The following is a 20610-nucleotide window of genomic DNA, read 5'->3' as shown; positions in this document are numbered from 1 at the left end:
TAACACTACGCACCGTACTTAGACTAAACGCAGTTAGAGCAAGCACTATTCTACTCCCCTGCAATAGATACGCAGCTAGCGAAAGCGGTAAAGGGCTTATTACTACGTACGGCCTAAGTATAGTTGTTAGAGCTGTAAGGGGCTACGCTCAGGGAGCTATCGCACAGGTATACTGGAGTTGTATTCGATAGAGAAGAGAACTACAGGTAGCTAGGGTTCTGAAGGTCGTTCAGGGGGCGGCGGCTCGGGATAACCTTCTGCCGGGCTCGCTTACGCAGAATCCGGGTGCTCAGGGGGGGCACCCGGAATCTGTGGACAGTGCGCCTCGCGCACGTGACCGAGATATCATCGAGGACTCACCAACTGGGCTCCAGCCCATCACAAGAGCACGGGGAAGCGTTAAGAGCACTACGGGTATAGATAACAAAGGCCTTAAGGTAGGAGTCGCGTCTGGTTAAGATTTAGTAAGCGTAAAGAGTGCCGCGAGCAACGAGAGGAGACTAGTCAGTGTTGCCCGGGCCCTAATAAGCGTTGTACGGCGAGTTTCCTACAGGACGAAGGAAGAACTTAGCGACGCGGCGGATAGGAGGCTAAGAGATGTAAGTAAAAGGACAGGAGTAGAAACGTTAAGCAATACGTACGGAGGCTATTAAAAGAACACGGCGAAGCTCGCTAGCAACGTCCCTGTCGAGGATGTACTAGACCTAGTAGTTGTTTATGTTAATAGGACTAGCGACGTTAATAACAGGTACTACAGCACTAGGGTGGGTACAAGTAAGCAGACTATAAGCGACATTCTAAATGTCGGCGGCAGCTGTAGCGTACGAGCTGTTAGCGTTACTACTAAGAGCGAAAGAGAGGTAGTTAACGCTGCTAGTAGCTTAGGAGCCACGGGCAGGAGGGGGAGCAGGAGCGTTCTTTAGAGGCATTGTAACAAGTTGCCGTACGAGGAGTTGTTGCAACAAGACAAAAGACTAAGAAAGAGCAGAGGTGTGGCTCTTATATACCTTAGGAGGAGCCCTAGATTCTACCTTCACTACACGAGCGGAATTAGCGAGGCCGACAATCGTACAGTAAAGGACAAATTTACCGCTGATAACCCTACAACTAAGCAAACAAAACGCGAGGCTAGGAATAGGCAGCTACCTAATTACTAGTCTCGTACGATAGAAACTAGATTTACTTAGAACTTAACTAGCCGTACAATCTAGGAAGAGGGAGAGGGGAGGTATTGTAAGGGGCTACGCCTAAGTACTACAAGAGGCTACGCCGAAGAATTTCCCGCTTATCTATCTTTGTATTAGCGTACAGAGGATAAATACTGTACGAGGAGGACGCTACTCTTCTTTTCCTTATCCTTCTTCTTCTGTACATAGGAGCAAATGCATACTCGTTAGCAGGCCTCTTTCTGCCTATAACAATAGGAGCTGTTGCGCTTACAGAACTCGTCCTCTATAAAGGCCTAGGCAAATCCCTTTATAGTCCTGTTGCTAACCCTAAGCTTACTAACAGTAACTAGCGCTATAAGGTAAGACTAGTAGGTAAACCTTACTAGCTAAGGCTAGACTTGTAGGTGCTAAGGTAGGTTATAGATGTAGGACAGGATGCTGCTTAAAGGGACGGCGCTAGAGATAGTGCTAGCGTAGATAGTTATTGTTATAGGCGGAAAGAGGCCTCTAACGAGTATGCATTTGCTCCTATGTACAGAAGAAGAAGGATAAGGAAAAGAAGAGTAGCGTCCTCCTTGTACGGTATTTATCCTCCGTACGCTAATACAAAGATAGATAAGCGGGAAATTCTTTAGCGTAGCCTCTTGTAGTACTTAGGCGTAGCCCCTTACAGTTATTATAGTATTAATGCAGTAGATTATTGTTGTTGTTGTAATAAAGGTGTCAGATGAAAATGCTAAAAATGAGCTTAGGAGAAGTTTATGATTGCGATAATAGATTATGTCTTGATCATTGTTCTTTTTCGTTGGTTTGTTCTCTCTCCTTTTTAAACACAAACCTAATACATCAGTGATACCTAGGTGATACATAGGTGATACCGTCCATAATGCAGTATCGCTTACTTTATCTAACACACCCCCTTAGCTTAGAAACCATTCCAAGTGTCACGGTAACCACCGTGGTTCCCTTGACACTGAACGCGCTACAGAATCCGAGTGCTCCGCCAAGCACCAGGATTCTGCTGATTGGCCGGCCGGGCCTAGCGCCATGCGCACGGCCCCCATCGATAACTTCTCACCGCCTGTACATGCTGATTCTGTTTCCTTACGCAACGTCTTGTATTACACCAGATATCGTACGTAGCCACAACTAACGCTTCTAGTAAGCTCTTAAACACGTGCTCGTAGCATCTCGTGACACCAAGCTAGACAGGAGCTGCTTCTGTTGTCTTCTAACGAACCTAGAGGTCGTGTGCAAGAAGCTTCGATCACAGTCTAGCTACGCCTGTTCAACCTCTAGCTTCTCAATTTAGCTTTAGATCTCTTTAAGGCGTGTTGCTGTGTGAGGAGTAGTTGGGCAGGCACTGAGATATCGGTATAGGCTTGTATTGAGACGAATCCTTGAGGAGCTATCAAGCCTCTCAGAGGGATGATATATACCTACGTCACGTGATTGTGGCTGGTGTGATCCGACGGTGCCCCGAAGGGTTCCCGGTGGCTCACCAGTCTGTGGCTGGAATCCTGTGGTGATGGAACATCGTGACACTTACCTAACGCCTCTAGCGGACCTAAGGCATCTCGAGGATTACTAAACGCGACTTCTACAGCAACTTTTGGCTGGCTTAGAGCTCTACAATAACTTACGATCTTATATTAAAGAGTTTTTAAGCTACAGGCGTATGGCCGATGGACGCTGACCTAGTACTTTAACGCTTTAACAACTAACTATAATAATAAGATAACGAGCTAGGAATTGGGGAGCAAGGCGACGGCGATACCTAGCCTTAACTGCGCAAAATTTTTAACGCTGCAGTGGCTGACAAGGCCAAATTTGAAGCTAAACGGCTGTCCTAAGGCCTACACTCGCTGCAGGTCAACAACGAGCTTCTCCGCCTCTAAAACGCGGAGCTACGCGCTAAACTTAACTTTATAAGATCCTGACTGTCTAAATTAACAACACTAACTACTTAAGAGGGCGACGATTAGCACGGCGGAGCTGTATTCTACAGTCCTAGGAAGCTTGCTATCCTCTGCGCGCGTAAGGCCGCAGAACTGGACGAAGCCGCGGAGCTACAACTCTAAAAAGCTCGCGATAGAGAGAGAAAAGCAGCAGAAGCAGCTGAGAAAAAGCGCTCTTAAGAAGCTGCAAAGGTGGCTCGACAATAAGCCAAAATTGCTAAGGATGCGGAGCAGTTACGGTAGCGTGAGGAGAAAGCTGCCGAACGGGCACTTAAAAAGCAGCAACAATAAGCTGCAACCGCTTAAAAAAGTCGCGATACAGCAAATAAGCGTAAGCGAGAAGCCTTACACAAACCAGCAAAAAAACCGACAAAGTCCGCCTCGGGCGCCCTCCCTACCTAGATTTGGCTTGCGAGAGCGCCAACTTAAGACGCCAGCGAGATACAAGTAGTGCAAACGCTTTAGTAGCGTCAATATATCAATACACCAAAAAATCTCACGATGATAGCTATTGTGGGTGGCTCGATAACCTCATCTTTTTTGTCGTCTGATCTTGTTGGGGTGGCTCGTTGACTGAACTGGCTCGTTGGGTGCGCACGGACTGTAACGTGTTCCACCAGTCCTCGGCCCACCCCACCAAATCCTCGCAACTCCGTCTGCGCCAACGGTCATGGCTCGACAACCACGTGCTCAGCAAACCTATCGTGAGGGTAGAATTCTTCTAGCATCTCGTGCGCTCCAAGAAAAACGTATTACAAGCCAGGGCCAGGCTGCCTCGTTGTACGACGCTCCGCGAACAACGCTCCGACGCCGATGTCAACGCGTCCCTACAATTAAGGACTTTAACGCCCAGAAACGGAAGCTAGACCCTATCGAAGAGCAGTCTCTCGTTCAACGGATCCTAGACCTCAATCGACGAGGCTTTCCGCCCCAGGTCATCGACGTACGACGAATGGCAGACGCTCTTCTCGCCGCGCGCGGCCAAGATCCACCTCCACCACCTACAGGCAAGAACTGGGTGTCGCGCTTTGTCAACAGCCAGTCTGAGCTACAGACAAAGTGGAACAGGAAGTTCCATAGCCAGCGCGCTCGCCGTGAGGATCCTGTCGCTATCCCAACATGGTTTAAGCTTGTAGAGGAGACGCGCTAGGCGTACGGCATACTAGACGACGATACATATAACTTCGATGAGACTGGCTTTATGATGGGCGTCGCCGCTACGTCTAAGGTGGTCACAAGCTCAGATACAGTAGGTCGCGCTACCGTCGTACAGCCAGGCAATCGAGAGTGGGTTACCGCGATTGAGTGTATCAACGCGTCTAGCTGGTGTCTTCCACCATTCGTGATCCTGTCTAGTAAGCAGCACCAGGCTAGCTGGTACCGCCACCTCCCGCCAGACTGGGTTCTCGCAGTCAGCGATAACGGCTGGACGACGGATGAGCTCGGCGTTGAGTGGATAAAGCACTTTAATAGGCATACAGCCTCTCGTACGCGTGGAGTCTACCGTCTCCTTATCATAGACGGTCACAGCAGCCACGCTACGCCTGAGTTAGATCAGTACTGTACAGAGAACAAGATTATTACTCTCTGCATGCCACCGCATACCTCCCACCTCCTCCAGCCGCTTGATGTGAGCTGCTTCTCTCCGCTCAAGCGCGCGTACGGTCACGAGATCCAGGAGCTCGCTCGCCAAGGCATCTACCACGTTGACAAGGTAGACTTCCTTACGATATATACTCAGGTGCGGCCAACAGTATTCACGCAGCAGAACATCCAGGCTGGCTTCCAGGCGACTGGGCTTATTCCTCCCTGTCCAGATCGCGTCCTATCGTCGCTCATCGTCATCCGGACGCCGTCTCCACGAGCGACAACAGCAGACAACAACGTCACATGAACAGCAGAGACGCCGCGAACGATAGCGCAACTTGAGCAGCAGGCTCGATATATACGAGACCTTCTTCATCGGCGATCAGAGAGCCCAATAATGCAGGCTATCAACCAGCTCGTTAAAAGTGATCAGCTTATGAAGAACTCAGTTACAATACTTACAGAAGCGATTAAGAAGTTACGTAGAGCTGATGAGCGCCAGCAGCGTAAAAGAGACCAGCGGCGTCAGTATATAGCTCGTGGAGGCGCTCTCCAGGTGCAGCAAGGCCAGCAGCTCGTTGCAGAGGCAGAAAGGGTGGTCGCGGAGGTTGAACAAGCTCTAGCTACTCAAGGACGTCAGCGCGCACCACCAACGTGTACAAAGTGTCACGTCCAAGGACACACGCGGACCCAATGTAGACAGCAATAGATAAGCTATCTATAAAATTGTATTCTATTATCTTGTGTTGTTGTGGAGCTATCGTGTAGAGTATTGCGTTGATTTTGGTGGGGCTGGCGGATGAGTGGTGGAACACGTTACCTCACGAGCGAGTGGCTCACGCGATTTTGGCTTTAACAGTTTTAGTCTTAGCGCTTTTTAGTCCCTTACCACCGTGGCTAATCAGAACACGCGAACACTCACTAACCCTGCCATAGACTCTCCGGCCACCCGACTTTCCGGCCACCCTACCAAAACCGCGACCTTACTTTTGGAAGCCAGATATCACAACAATAACGATTCTCTTTGCCAATGAGTAAACATGGAATCAAATACTGTATCGTGAGAAGCGATTGCTGGTGTTGAAGCTGGCTTTGTATAGGCTTGCCTAGTCTTTGGGGCTGTCTCTGCAGAAGCTTCTTCCATAGCAAGCTTGATCGCTTCAACGTTTTTAAAGCGCTCATTTGGATCGAACGTGTTTCCTAAGCGAGCGCCCCGCCTATCGCTGTACGAACGCCTGCGCAACGACAACACGTAATGTCTTAACACCAAACTCTAAAACCCTATACTGAAGCTGACGTACAGCTTGCTGTTTCTAATATCCAAACAACCCAAATCAAAAGCCTGCGACGCGCTAAGACAATCTACAGTGTCCCTCAAAGGACAATACAACGACGACGCAACGGACAGCGCTCTCGCCGCGACTACGAGCTGAACGCAAAGTGCCCAACAAAGCTAGTAGAGGAAAGTAGCTGTACAGCGCATACTTGAGGAGTCTGAACGCGGCATACCCTCCTCGAAGGCAGATGTATGAGATATGGCTGATAAACTGCTGAGAGAGCGTGGTGGGAAGGCTGTTGGCAAGAAACTGGGTTGGCAGGTTCGTTTAGCGTGCACCCGAGCTGCGAACGCGATGGAGTCGTCCGTATGATCGCCAGCGAGTTGCCAGCGAGGACCCGGCGATCATCTTACACTGATTCACGCTGGTTCAGAACATGCAGGCGAACTTTCTATCACCTCGTCCATGTTCCGCCACTCGCTTGCATAACCCTGCGAAGCTTCGTCCTCGCTTCCTCTCCGCACAGTCTCCTGTCGCGCTTGGCATGTGCATTGCTTTAATTAGCTTAAGCGCAGCGTGCACAAACTATACGCCCGATTGCGCAAGTGAATGTCGATTAGGCATTCCTAATGATGTGACGCGGGGAGTACGGGGTGGCTTGAAACCAGTATTTGTGGCTGTGGTCTAGACTTTTTTGATGTGGAACTGACAGCATGCGGATCCAAGCTCAAACCAGGGGCCCACTAACGGCAAGTTCAACTATATGTAGTGCTGCTTTCACAATAGTTGACCACTTCGGTTCAATTGTCCGTTTCGCAAGCGTCCAATGTGATGGACCTGAGAGAATATTTTAGCAGCTGTAGTCGAGTACACAGCACAGATGGGGTTAGATGCGTACGACAACTACTCCTGGAGGATAATAGTTGTGACAACATTGTGTTTGGTAGTGTCTATGGTAATTGTGGGTCTACGATTCTACGTTCGATGGGTGATAATTAGAAATTTGGGGCATGACGATTGGTTTTTGGCTGCAGCTCTGGTACGACGCTCTACTCTACCCCTTCACTAACACCGTCTACTAACATGTTTAGGTCTTATATATTGGAGTGGCTACTATAACTGCAGTCTGTAAGTATGAATTACACTGTCCACAGTCAACATGGATCTAACCAGGAATGAAGGCACAAAGTTTGGACTCGGCCGCCATATCTACACCCTCTCTGTCCAGAAGAGATCCGTGTTTCTCAAGGTTTGTCAACCTCCAATGCAAGCGCCCGTCACTAACATACCGGCACCACGTAGCTTATCTGGATTGCGTCCATTGGATACGGAGCTGTCATCGTGCTTATAAAAATAACCTTCCTCTTTCAATACCGCCGTGTGTTTCCACTCCGCGACTTCCAGCGTGTGTGCGACCTGTTTCTTGTACTCATCGTCATATGGGCTGTGGGTGGGACGATGGGGGCTATCCTCAACTGCCGGCCTCCCAAACGGAACTGGGATCCTTTACTGCCTAGGGATTGTGCGGACTGGATGAATTTCTGGTTTGCCATGGGGATCTTACACGTCCTCACCGATGCGTTCATCTTCATTTTGCCTCTACCACTGCTGAGGACATTGCCTCTACCAAGATTTCAGAAGGGAATTCTAATGGTGATCTTCTCTCTGGGCTTCTTGTAAGTTCCCTATTGTCTTAGCGATGTTAGATGGCGAACTTACGGAATCTTCCTCTCCTCAGCACATGTGCGATCTCCATTATCCGCCTTACCACGCTCCGAGCTTCGACCTTGAGCGCAGATCCGACATGGACAATGGCAAACACAGTGATATGGTCCGTGGCTGAAGCTGCTTGTGCGATCCTCTGCGTGTGCATCCCGACGTTACGGCCACTTCTGCGGCGATTCAATGGCTGGCGGATGTATTCCTACAACCCGAACGAGTTGATAGTATCACGGAGATTAAGAGAAAGGAATATGAGGACGCCCGGGTTAGACGATATGGACAGTATTGGAACTCAAAATAATTTGTCTTCGCGGACAAGAATTGACGTCGAAGATGGATTCAACAAGGCCGTGAGCGGTGATGAACTCGGAAGGCCAAGGCCTTGCCATTTGTCTAAACCAGGGCCAGCCGACGGACTAGATTGCGTGTAATGGCGCTTCTACCTTAGTAAATGTCTATGGACCGACTTCACGGGTTGGCCGGCTCATGCCCAACCCTTTACTCGGCAGGAGTTACTCCATCTTTTGCGACCAGCGAACAGAGAAGAGGGAGCTGGGGCAAGCTGAGACTGATAGTGTGGACGATGAGGGACTCGCTAATGCTTGTGAGGCCACGCAACGGCTTATCCATAGAGCTTTTCTAGGCCTGCCGGTCTGATACCATAGGCCGGTCGGCCTCGGGGTGTGTCAACCGACGTGAGGCCGGCGCGAGGAACAAGGAAATGCCTACCTACCTCCACGCGACACACACGTTTCAGGCCTGGATCGGTTGCGACCCCCTGTTTGCACTGCTTTTAGCACTAGCTTCGACCCAGTCCTTAAAGTACAGTGCCCGTGCACCCGAACATCATAATATTGGGCCGCCTGGGGCACCTCCTTTACCTCTGGGAACACCCCGAGTTCGTTTGAAGCCACAGGGGTGATGCCACCAAATGCCGACGCAGTCTTGAAACGCTTCAAAATCACCACTTCGGATCAAAATGAAGCTCCAAGATCAGAACCAAAGGGTTATAACAGCAGTCGGAGATAGCTCCGCAGAGTATTTGCTGCTGCTGTAAAAGATAAGGCAGATGAATCAGCCAAGAAGCTGAGCGCGTCTATTCACTCCCTCCAGATGCATAACAACCTGTTACACTTCGAAAACGATGGCCTACGCCAAGCCCATTCACTCAAAAAGAAGCATAAGAAGAAGAGCAAACCTCTAGACCTTCAACAGCGCAAAGAGTATCATGGTGGTGCAGTGTTCTGGAGTCCTGCGAAGGTTAGGGAAGCCCTGGTGCGCGAACGGGTAAAACAACAAGAAGATAAAGCCGAAAAACTCCAAAAAGCAGAGATGAGACAACTGAAAGGGGCTCACAGCTTGTACAAGAAAAACAATGGCAGAGGCAGCAAAGGCGGTGCGGGAAACTGCGATAGAAGCCCGGGCGGAAGAGCGAAAAAGAGCGGCTGAGGAAGCTGCTGCCCAAAAAGCTCAAAAGGAGCAAGAAAACGAGATCGCGACTCTCAAAAAGGTCTACAACAATCCCAATGAGGCAAGAGGGCAGCTTCAAAGCCTCCTAAAGGTCGACAGGCAAAGCGCAGGAGTAATAATCGCGTTAGGGGGGTGCTGTTGAGGCTCAACCTGCACCGCCAGCACCACCCAAAACGACACGAACACAATCGATACGGACACCAAAAAAACTATTCTGAATAGTATAAAAGTTTCGCGTGCATCTACATAGTAACACACCAAGAAACCTCGCGATAGTCACGATTGTGGGCGACTCTACAGCCTCATTGCTGCCATGGTAAACATGTTGGTGGGGTGGCTCATCGGCCGTCCGGGCACGGTACCGGCCAGTCTCTGCGTTTCCTAAGGCGCCGCTAAGCACACGCCGAGTGCCGCGCCGCAAACCTGATTCCCGTCAAACGACACATGCGCAGGAACGATACAGTGGCTGCAGCGCATCGAAGCCCTGATATCGTTCACAGCATTGGTTCCTAACCTTACCATACGAACTACCTTCATCCGCGCTATACGCCACCAGCGACCACTAGTCGTGACGCCACCAGCCGCGCCAGTACGCAAGAATAGTGTCAATAGTCACGGCAAAGCATCCACAGCAAAAATGCCTGCCGCGTTCCGATTCGAAGCTTGTAGCGTCGACAGCGACACACTCCTCACCAACACCTGAGTGCTTCGTAGGATAATGAATGCGAGACCTGGAATAGGACCTCCAGTGTGTCCATCCATGAACACCGTGTGCAAAAGAAGCGATCAAGTCGCCGCCTTGTAATCGCACTAGCCTGCGCAGCGTAGTGGTTGAAGCATAGTCATCTCGGACTAGACGGCACACAAAGGCGGCGTGTCGTAACTGGAGTAGACTTCAGACAGTCGGGACAGGAGTTGGAATTCAACAGAGGGACCCAGTTTGTGGCAGCACATAGCTGTAGGACTGCTATCTTTACACAGCAATGCTGACCAGCCCGGGTTGTCTCGTCGTACTCGCAAGTTGCCATAAGCAAAGCACTCGGGTCGTCTAGCCATGGAGAGGGCCTTCGTGGCTTAGGCAAGACCGCCCTGTGTTGCTATGGCTGTCACTGGCAGATGGGAGGCATTGGCTCAACGACACACCCGCAAAACATAGTGTAACGTTGAGCGGTAATCTAGTTAGTCACAGGTATCTACGATTGGCTGTGTGGGGGAAAAAGCATTCCTCAAGCTAGGATGTGAAAGCCCACAGCGACCGCCAACGCTATGCTTAGCATGCTGTTGCAGACGCAGCTTTGGCGATAGACGCGTGACGACGAGTCGATCCGATACATACTGGCTTATCCGCGGCTGTGCTAGCCGGGTCCACAGCCAGCATGGTTCGTGTGGTGGGGCTTGCCTCCATATCTCACGCCTGCCCTACGCGGGGCATAGTGCAGCTCTAAATTGGCCACATCAGCGTCATAGCAGTCTTCAGCAAGCAAAACGAGAACCTGATTTTTGTCATCAGACGCGCTACGGAACAGCTGGGTAATGGCTCGTAGGCCGGTTCCAAAGCCATCTACGACCGCTACGCTGCACGCCCCAGGTCGCTGGACGGACTGAGAACCAAGTACAAAGTCATGGTCAGAGACGAAGCGAGCAAGAAATTCATGGAGAGGAGGACCAGAAGCCCCAAATGGGCTGTGAGGAAGAGAGAGGTTATAGAACTACTGCGTGCAGCGGTGCATACAGTCCGTCGAGTCCATCTGTATGAAGGCACCACTGACCAGCAGCACAGAAGATGTCACTCCCGCACGAGCGTTCTTCGGAGGAGGTGGCAGAGAGCCATGACGCCCCTGCACTCACTTCTGTACGGCCCTGTTTGCCGCCTCTCCTATGGCTTCCGAGCAACCTGCATGCTGAGTGGGAGCCAGATGCCTGCATGGACACGGGGTCGTACAACATAGGAATTGTAGCAACTGAGCTACGTAGCTGCAACGCCATGTTCGACTTGGCTGCCGCTGGCTGGATGTTATCAGCATTACCGCTTGCACCGGAGACGTCACCCGGCGCCGGCACGGCCTCGTTCACGAACGTTGTTGCAGATGAGGCAGATCATCTAGCAGCCAGTATGTATGGCGAGATGGCTGCAACATACGAATATGCAGCCACAACACAGCAAGAACATACAACGATAACATCAATAAGTATTTTCGATGGCATTTGCATCGAGCCACTGGACGGCACCGCGACGAAGACAGACAAGCACGCAATTATGGGCACATCCGGAAACGTGATTGGGAACACCGCTCAGCCTACAGCTCCGAACACGCTCAACACTGCGAACGTCACCGAACTTGGTCTCGAAGCCTTGTACCAGTCCGTTGACGTGGAAATGCAAAGGCTCGTCGCCGCTCCCGACTTCACGCGGAAGAGCATTACCATCGAACCGGCCGTCGAAACAGGAACCGGCATGCTCCACAGCCCGACGCTTGGCACGCACCATACTACAACGTCAGAATCGCTCTCCCATTATACAATGGGCGAGCCTATCGATGATGAAGCCTCGCGGACCTGTAAAGGTCTATATGTTGAGTCGATGGCTGTCATTAACAACCTCGCATGGGGCAACACGCAAGCTGATCTCTTCGTGCATGATCCGATGTCTATTCTTGAGCAAGATGCAGCTGATCTAGAGGCTACGTAGTGTCCGTGTCTGCTGGGAATGCTGAGGGGATTCACATATGATCTTAGTCCAGCCAATCCTATTAGCAGGATGTCTCCGTTGACCGTGAGAGCATACCCACCAGGTAAGGCTCAGCTGCTTTTGTGTCTCTCGCTTCCTCTCTTTCCCGTATCTGTTCTACCAGGTAGCGCACCCCTTCTTCGATCCACGTCCCACGTTGGCGGTCATAGAGGGTGCCGATCTTCTTCAGCTCGGCGAGCTTACTCTAGATGGCGTCGATGGTTCTGTGTTTGCCGGCAAGTCGTAGTGCGCTTTGCGCATCTTCGTTGCGATAGTTGTGCTGATGGTAGAAGACGACGATGTCGTACTCGAGCGCGGTCCACCTTGCGCCTGGCATGCAGATCTTCACGGCTGCATGACACACCTGCTGCGAGAGGGCGGCACAGCAGTCCCACACCAGTACTACCTTGTATCTTCTACGTCGTAGACATGTACAGTATGGCGAGTGGCTAGACAGAATCCTACATCAGGGGTCGCGATCGTGTATGCCTGTGCACGGCCTAGTGACCGTCGTCTCGCTTTCCCCGCTTGGCGCGTTTCGACCCTGTCCCTTTCCGACTTCTGCTCTCTCATCAGTTCCGAATCACCCATTGTACATGTACCGTGTCCGTGCACCCAACGATCGGAGTCAACCAACGATCGGTGCACAACATCTACACCAAATTTCAACGCGTAATAGCTCAACAACTATGCTAGGGATTAATGATGCGCTTGCAGAGATTCGTAAATTGAAACCAGGCGATAAACTTGTGTATACAAAAATTGCGCTTAAGCACGGTGTTGATCGTAATACTCTATCGCGTGCGCACCGTGGTGTGCAGGTCCCTCGACGCGTCGCGAACGACTACCAACACAAGCTCACTCGACAACAAGAGGAGGACCTAGTGCAGTATATAGAACTACTCTCTGCGCGTCGCTTACTATCTACAAGAGTTATAGTACAAAATTTCGCCTCTAAAGTAGCCCAAAATCCTTGCTCTGAGAGCTGGGTTACGCGCTTCCTACACTGTTACCGCGACCGCGTTATACTACAATAGACGACGGGTATGGACTCTAATCGTCACAACGCCGAGTCTAGGTATAAGTATAAGCTGTACTTTGACCTGCTGCAGCAGAAGATTACTAAGTACGACATTAAGCTAGCGCACACATATAATATAGATAAGAAAGGCTTTGCAATTAGGCTGCTAGGAAGGACAAAGCGCATCTTTAGTAGGCGTTAATATAAGAAGAAAGAAGTTAGGCAGGCTCGTTAAGATAGCTCACGTAAGTAGGTGAGCCTATTAGCAGCAGTCTGCGCGGATAGTACAGCTCTACCCCTAGGCATTATTTTTGCGTCAAAGAACTCCACAGTCTAGAGTTATTAGGTAGCCGATATTGAGGCAGGAACCTACTTAATTCACGTAGCTTCTTCGCCTACAGGCTAGACGAACAATAATATTAGATTAGCCTAGCTTAAGCAGGTGTTTATCCGTTATACAAAGCTAAAGGCGTGCTAAAGTTATAGGCTTTTAATAGTAAATGGCCACGGGAGTTACCTAACGCAGGATTTTATTAACTACTACAATTAGAATCGGATTATACTTGCTGTGTTACTACCTCACAGTACACAGACGCTACAGCCGCTAGACGTAGTCTGCTTCAAGCTACTCTCCTCCGCGTACGCCTCCGAGCTAGATAACTACCTCTAGAAGTCTTAAGGCCTATCGCCATTAACGAAAGGTGACTTTGTAAGCTTATTTTAGCCTGCCTAGGTGAGTACATTCACCAAACAGCTCGTACAAAACGCCTTCGCTGCTACAGGGATAGCCCCAGTTAACCCCAACGTTATACTTAATAGATTCCGCTACGCAACACCTAGCGACTTAGGCTCAATTACCTCTAGTTCTACAGCTTATTCTGCAGAGGATTGGCTCAGAGCTTGCACTACACTGCGTGCAGAGGTGAAGGATCCTTGCAGTGCAGGTGCGCGGAAGCTTGGCCAAACTATCCACCACCTATCAACCCAGGTAGAGCTCCTTCACAACAACCTAGAAGGCTTACGGCAGAAGCTATACCTAAAACAGAAGCGTCAGAAGCAACCTAGCAGGTAGCTGGACTTGCAACAGCACCAGGAGTATCACGGCGGAGCGATGGTGTGGTCTCCTCGAGCTATCCGGGAGGCACGGGTCCGCATGGCAGTTACTGAGCAAGAGAAGGAGGAAGACGAGCTAAGAAAGGCAGAGATGAAGGAGTTAGCAGCTGCTAATAAGCTATACAAGGAGAAGATTAAGGAAGAGAAGCGGCAAAAGCAGGCAAGGGAGAAGGAAGAGCGTGCAAGGGTGAAGGCAGAGGAACGTCGAGCAATAGACGCCCGGAAAGCTGACAGAGCCGCTGCCAACCAGGCGCGCGACTCTATAAAAGCTATAAAACAATCCCAAAGAGGCAAGTCTACAACCTCAAAAGCTTCTGCAGTCAAACAGAAGCCTGCGCGTCGTGGTGTAGGTGCGCGTAGACATCCAAAGCCTGCAGCGCCTCCTCCACCCGCGTGCAATCACACAACCCGCAGCGGCCGCACCGCCACTCTATATAAACAAAATGTATAGAAGAATGTTGTCGCATGGGTCTATAGAACACTCTACTAAAATATCTCGCGATATTAACTTTTGTACGTGGCTCTACAGTCACATTTTTGTGGTGGCCGCGAAAGCGTTAGGGCGTGCATTGGTTGAATCTGTGCATTGGGTGCACGGACACGGTAATGACTGTGTTTTTGGTTGTTGCTGACAGCTGCGAACAGCCGAAAACAATGGCTCCAGATTCCTTGGCGATGACGGCTAAGCCAACATCGAGGCGTAGGGAAGAGCCAAGCTTCCGGCTAGACAATGCAGTGCTTACAGGGCTCAGCGATCACGGTTTCACCTCGGACGCAGTTGCAGCAAAACTTGCGCCACGAATGTGACAGGTATCACACGGCCCTCACCCATGTACGTAGCTCTCGACGATTGCCTTCCCAAGCTTGCTTGCAACATTGTGTTCTTCACGCAGATGCGCGTCTAAATTCTTTATTATAGTTGTACACTGCTTGCAGGTTACCGTAGTATAGTCCCGCAAAGAGCATATCGTATTTTTAAGCGCTTCAAGTGATACGGGCGGGTTATACGGGCGGCGAGCGGTTGTTGCAGCGGTTGTCGCGATCATCATAAGCAACATAAGCGACACACGCAATATGGGTAAAGTCTTTGTACTCGTTCAGACTTGACGGTGTCTTTCTACCACCGCTACACGCCCCGAAGAATTGCGCCAAATGGATCTCATACCGATCGCAAAACTCGTTCCTGGCATTCGGTCAGAGCACGTCAAAGCGATAGTCATGGTGAAATGGCCATACTCATCTTCAAGAGGTGAGATGGCTAGATAGGAGTTTGGTGTTACTCGCACAGATCTATAGCATTAACGTGGTTCACAAGCGAGCGCCCCACCCAAGCGAGCGCCCCGCGAAACACCAGCGCAGCGCACGCGCAGCGACAACACGCAATGTCACAACAACACCAAGCTCTAAGACTCTATACTGAAGGCGACGTACAGCTTGCTGTCTCTAATGTTCAAAGCAGCTAAGTAAAAAGCCTACGACGCGCTAAGGCAATCTACAACGTTCCCCGAAGGACGATACAGCGGCGCTGCGACGGAAAGCGCCCTTAACGCGATTGCGAGCTAAACTTAAAACGCCTTACTAAGCTAGAAGAGGAGGCAATTGTACAGCGTGTACTTAAAGAGAGTCTACGTGGAATACCGCCCTTAAAGGCGCACGTACAAGATATAGCAGATAGACTGCTAAGGGAGCGTAGTAGGAAGCCTACGGGCAAGAACTAGATTAATAACTTTATTAAGCGTACACCTAAGCTGCGCACGCGATGGAACCGTCCGTACGATTGCCAGCGAGCTGCCTGCGAGGACCCAGCGATTATCCGGCCTTAGTTTAGCCTAATTTAATCAATAAAGGCAAAGTATAGTATTGTAGATAAGGATACCTAGAACTTTAATAAGTCTAGCTTTATAATAGGCAAGATATCCTCTTAGCTTGTTCTTACAGGCTTAGAGAAACCTAGGAAACATGTCACGGGGTCGGCAGGCAGGGAAGGTAGGTGCACGTGATCAGTATATTCACTACGATATCGCTGATAGTACGGGGTCAGGCTAAGACAAGGACGTAGCTCAAGGAGCGTACGACAGGGCGCGTTCGCGCAGGAATTTCAGCGATCGCGCAGCTGCTCGCTTAGCAGCTTAGCGCGCTCTAATAGGCTATCTAGGTTAGCGCCGTAACAGTACTCCCCTCCTTAGGCGGAGCTCCGACGACGCGATCAACAGGGCTTGTCTAGGTAACGGCGGTGGAAGTTCTTAACAATCTCCTAGGCGTTCTCGACGTAGTCGGCTGGTACTTCAGTAGGCTCGTCGTATCCAACCCACTTCACTATATACTTTAGTCGGGGCCGGCCTCTACGGCCGCGGCGGTCCTAGCGGGAGTCTAGGATGTCCTCGACCTCCCACTCCTCGACTCCCTCGACTTCGACAGGAGGAGGCGGGTCTTGTCGCTGCCTAGGCAGGGGGTCAGTCGCAGCTAGGCGGAGCAGGCTCACGTAGAACACAGGGTGGATCTTCATTGAAGCAGGCAGCTCTAGGCGGTAAGCATACGGGCTGACGACCTTAGTGACCCTGTAGGGTCCTAGGAATTTCCAGTCTAGTTTTTTCTGCAGGCAGGCAGTCTTAATATTCCAGGCGTTAAGCTACACTAGGTCGTTTTCAAAGAACTGGCGGGCAGGTTTGCGTTTCCTGTTGGCGTACTTCTCGTGCTAGGCTTGTGCGACACAGATCTCAGAGCGCAAGTACTCGTGGACGGTTTTCATCTTTAGGGCTAGATTTTCGGCGTCTTGCGCCGCTGGCTGTCAGCTTAGATCAACAGGCTCGAATCCTAGGCAGGGGTAGAAGCCGTAGTTCGCGAAGAATGGCGTTGTGCGGGTGCTCTCGTTGTTAGTGTTGTTTACCGCAAATTCGGCTAGCGGTAGCTATCTCGCCTAGTCATCCTGCAGGTACGAAACTTGGCTTCGCAAGTACTGTTCTAGGAAGGAGTTCGCTCTCTCCGTTTGCCCGTCAGTTTCTAGGTAGTACGCAGTAGACAGGATAGACTAGATCCCTAGGCGTTGGGTTAGGTAGCTCCAGAACTCGGATACGAACTGTGGTCCTCGGTCTGATACGATAGTCTTGGGGAGGCCGTGTAGCTTCCAGACGTACTTCGTGAATAGGCGCGATACCTCCTCGGCGTCGCAGGTACCCTAGCAAGCAACAAAGTGCTTTATCTTAGTAAGTCTGTCTACTACAACTAAGATAGCGTCAAATCCACTACTCTTAGGCAGGTGCGTAATAAAGTCTATCGACAGATCTTGCCAGGCTCAGTTAGGTATTAGTAACGGTTTCAGGACTCCTTGTTTTGCTTCTCGTGACGCCGTAATTCGTCTACAAGTGTAACAGTTCCGAACCCATTGCTCGACGTAGTCTAGCATTCCAGGCCAGTAGTATTCTCGGGACAGTGCCTCGTAGGTTCGGGATCGGCCCATGTGGCCGGCGACAGGGCTCTCGTAGTACATCCGTAGTAGCTCAGCATGTAGCTCAGGGTCATTAGGCGCGTACAGGCGGTCTCGATAATACAGGTAACCTTCACGCTCTACACACTCGGCGAGTGTAATCCTCTTGTGACGACTCTGTCTAGTACGGAGGGCCTCTAGTATAGAACTCAGTTCTTCGTCGTTCTTGTATCCCTTCGTAAACAGATCCTTTATGGTCGGCGGTAGTATCGGTGCAGCTCTCCTAGGTAGTAGTATCAGACGGGCGGGTTCAGCGGCTGGTTCTGGCACTGCTAGTTCTAGACTTCCTATCGCACGGGCGCGTGTAATAGGGAACAGGCGGACGAAGTGGTCAACAGCAAAGCGGACTTTTTTCTTAGGTTTTAGGGAAGCTAGTAGTGTTAGCGGTACATTAACAAGGCGGGCGGCGGCTAGTACGGGGGTTGTAGCGGGCGTGTCCAGCGGGGTTAGAGGCAGATCGAAGTTCTCCTTCTTTAGCACGACTTGGCTCTAGTGCTGCAGGCGTTCATCCCCCTCCTTAGGCAGATCTTCTAACCTCCTAGTCAGCGCGTCAGGCTTCGCACCTAGCTTGCCAGGGCGGTATGTAATCCAGAAGTTAAAGCAGGACAGGAATTCAGACCAGCAGGCTTGTCGTCGGTTCAGCAACTTAGTAGTTGTAAAGTACTCTAGGTTGCAGTAGTCTGTAATAACCTTAATTAGCGATGCGGTTCCTTCCAGCTCAGGTCTCCATTCCTCAAAGCAGCGTACGATCGCGAGCAGTTCTTTATCGTATATCTCATAATTACACTTAGTCGTTAAGTGTTTCTTAGAGAAGAACGCTACGGGTCGAAGTATCCCATCGTCTCCGTACTGAGATAGCACTCCAGCGGATACATAGTCGGATGCGTCCGTCTCTAGGATAATCTCCCTTTCCTAGTCGAACAGGGCCAGGATCGGGGCTTCTGTAAATGCGGTTTTTAGACGGTCAAAGGCCTTCTAGCAGTCACTATTCCAGATAAACTTAATACCCTTTCTTGTAAGAGCGACTAGCGGGGCGATAATCTTCGAGAAGTCTTGTATAAACCGACGGTAGAAGTTACTAAATCCGATAAACGCTTGTACGTCAGTCAGGCAGGACGGGGTTTTCCATTCCTGTATTGTCTCGACCTTCTGTAGGTCCATGCGAATCCCTTCGCGTCCAACAATAACGCCTAGGAAGGTAGTCTCTTCCTTAAAGAACTGCACTTCTAGATCTTTGCAGCATCCGGTTTTCGCAGGCGGTTAGTACCAGGCGAGGTGTTTTCGTGTTCTCCCTAGTTGGCTGTAGATCAGAATGTCGTCTAGGTAGGCAGTGCAAAAAAACGTCCAAATATTCCCCTCAAGGTATCGTTGATGAACCTCTAAAAGGTAGCTGGTGCTCCAGATAGGCCAAACGGCACCCACCAGACTCTCATAACAGGCAATCGCGTTCGAACGGGTCAATATCTTAGCCTTCCTTCAACGTAGTTGTTGAAGGAGATTAATATCAACCTTAGAGAAGTACTTCATTCCCTTCATTATTTAACCCTCTTACGAGCGCTAGTGGTCCTTTACAAGATGTTGTTTAGTCCTCAGTAATCGACACAAAACCCAGAGGCCTCTATCCAGCTTCTAACAAACAGTAAGGAAAGGCAGGGAAGAGCTTTAGCCGGATAAAGCCCTTCCGCAGGTTCTCCCAGCCTTTCTTAAGGCTTTAAGTTCTTCTTAGGACATGGGGGCAGCGGCCCAAAGGGCGGCGTCTGCCATAAATAAGCAGATGTTAAGTCGTGGAGCGGTGTAGGGGCTTCTCCGCTTTTTTAGGCGAGGACGTCCAGAAGTCCCTTATCTCCTAGCAGGGCCCTAGGTCCAGTAACTCAGGGTGTTAGGCTAGTGTCAAGCAATGAGTCTTATAGATACGAGATGCACCCGATAGTGGAAGTAGAGGTATATTGCCTTGAAGACTGGGAGACGAACCGCTGTCAGGCACAACAGCGGTAAGGGTAGCTAATATACTGCATTGTTTGCATACCCCCCCGAAGGGCCCGGGTAACCGGGTGCCTGACATTTTTCCCCTTCTTAGACTCGATCGCCCCGATCAAGGCACAGTTAGCCTAATGATTTATGCGCTTAAATCCCTACGGGGTCTGCACGCCTGTATCAAGAGGGTGATTAGATAGGGAGGCCGAGTTCCGTGGGTTTTCACCTTCACTCGACCGATTTGGGAATTCTCGAAAACTAGAATATCCATCTTCACCTAGGTTTCAGGTCCAGCTAAGCAAAGGGCCCCTGCTTTGGTATTCCTGCGATCTACCATTTTTCCCCTATTCCACACCCCCCTCGACCGTCAATTGTGAGTTTTTTGGGCCCCATTCTGGGGGAAGGAGGGTAGGGCCAAGTCCCAAAATGGCCCTTTCTAGCGCGATGGGTAAATGGAACTAACTGGCCCATAGGCGCCCCTCTTACGCCCCATCGAACCCTATCCCCACTTGCCTCGACTATCCCATATCAGCCCAGTACGCCTCATTATGGCGGTTTCTCCGCCAGCGGCCTCCAACAGCTTCTTCCCGTGCTGGCACTCAGCTCGTTCTGGGTCTGCACCGGCTGCCTTTTCCCGGGGCGCTGGTGAATTCCTTTCCCTGGCAGATGGCTGCTTTCCCTGTCCTTGGCGACCATAAGGGGACTTCGAGGGACGTCTTCGCAACATCCCCGGTTCCTGGTGGTCCAGATCCTGGGTGGCGCTGTTCCTGATGAATCGCCCCTGATTGCTGGTGGCCCTTTAGCACGTTCTACCCCATTATGGCGCCTTTTTGGCGTAAAAGGGTCAGCCCGATTGTTACGGGCCATTCTGACCTTTAGCCCCCTAACAGCTGGTTCGTCGACCTGGCCGCCATTGAGGTTCTGGTCAAGGAGCTTCTGAAGGTCAATTTACGATTCCGGGTATTGGTGATGAGGATGAGGTTACTGAGATCTCACCGGATGAGCGCCTATTTGGGGGAGGCCAAGATTCAGCGTGAGTTCAGGGCGTCAAGCGGGTATTTTGAGAGGTAAGTGACCTAGAAGCTCCATTGTCCCCCCCTACCGGGG

At 50.8% G+C, this 20610-nt stretch overlaps 1 protein-coding gene across 1 annotated transcript; it reads left to right on the top strand.

The window, feature by feature from the left end:
• Positions 1 to 11167: 11167 nt before the first annotated feature.
• ALTATR162_LOCUS9 (uncharacterized protein) lies at positions 11168 to 11872 on the top strand (the record flags this gene model as incomplete). Its single annotated transcript, XM_043307602.1, has 1 exon — positions 11168 to 11872. The coding sequence occupies one exon, from the start codon at positions 11168 to 11170 to the stop codon at positions 11870 to 11872; it is 705 nt and encodes a 234-aa protein (XP_043163537.1).
• Between the last annotated feature and the right edge of the window lie 8738 nt (positions 11873 to 20610).

This window comes from Alternaria atra, assembly GCF_907166805.1.
Source record: "Alternaria atra isolate CS162 genome assembly, contig: 11, whole genome shotgun sequence".
NCBI lineage: Eukaryota > Fungi > Ascomycota > Dothideomycetes > Pleosporales > Pleosporaceae > Alternaria > Alternaria atra.
Note: the sequence above shows the minus strand (reverse complement) of the source record. Positions and strands in the feature narration are given on the sequence as shown.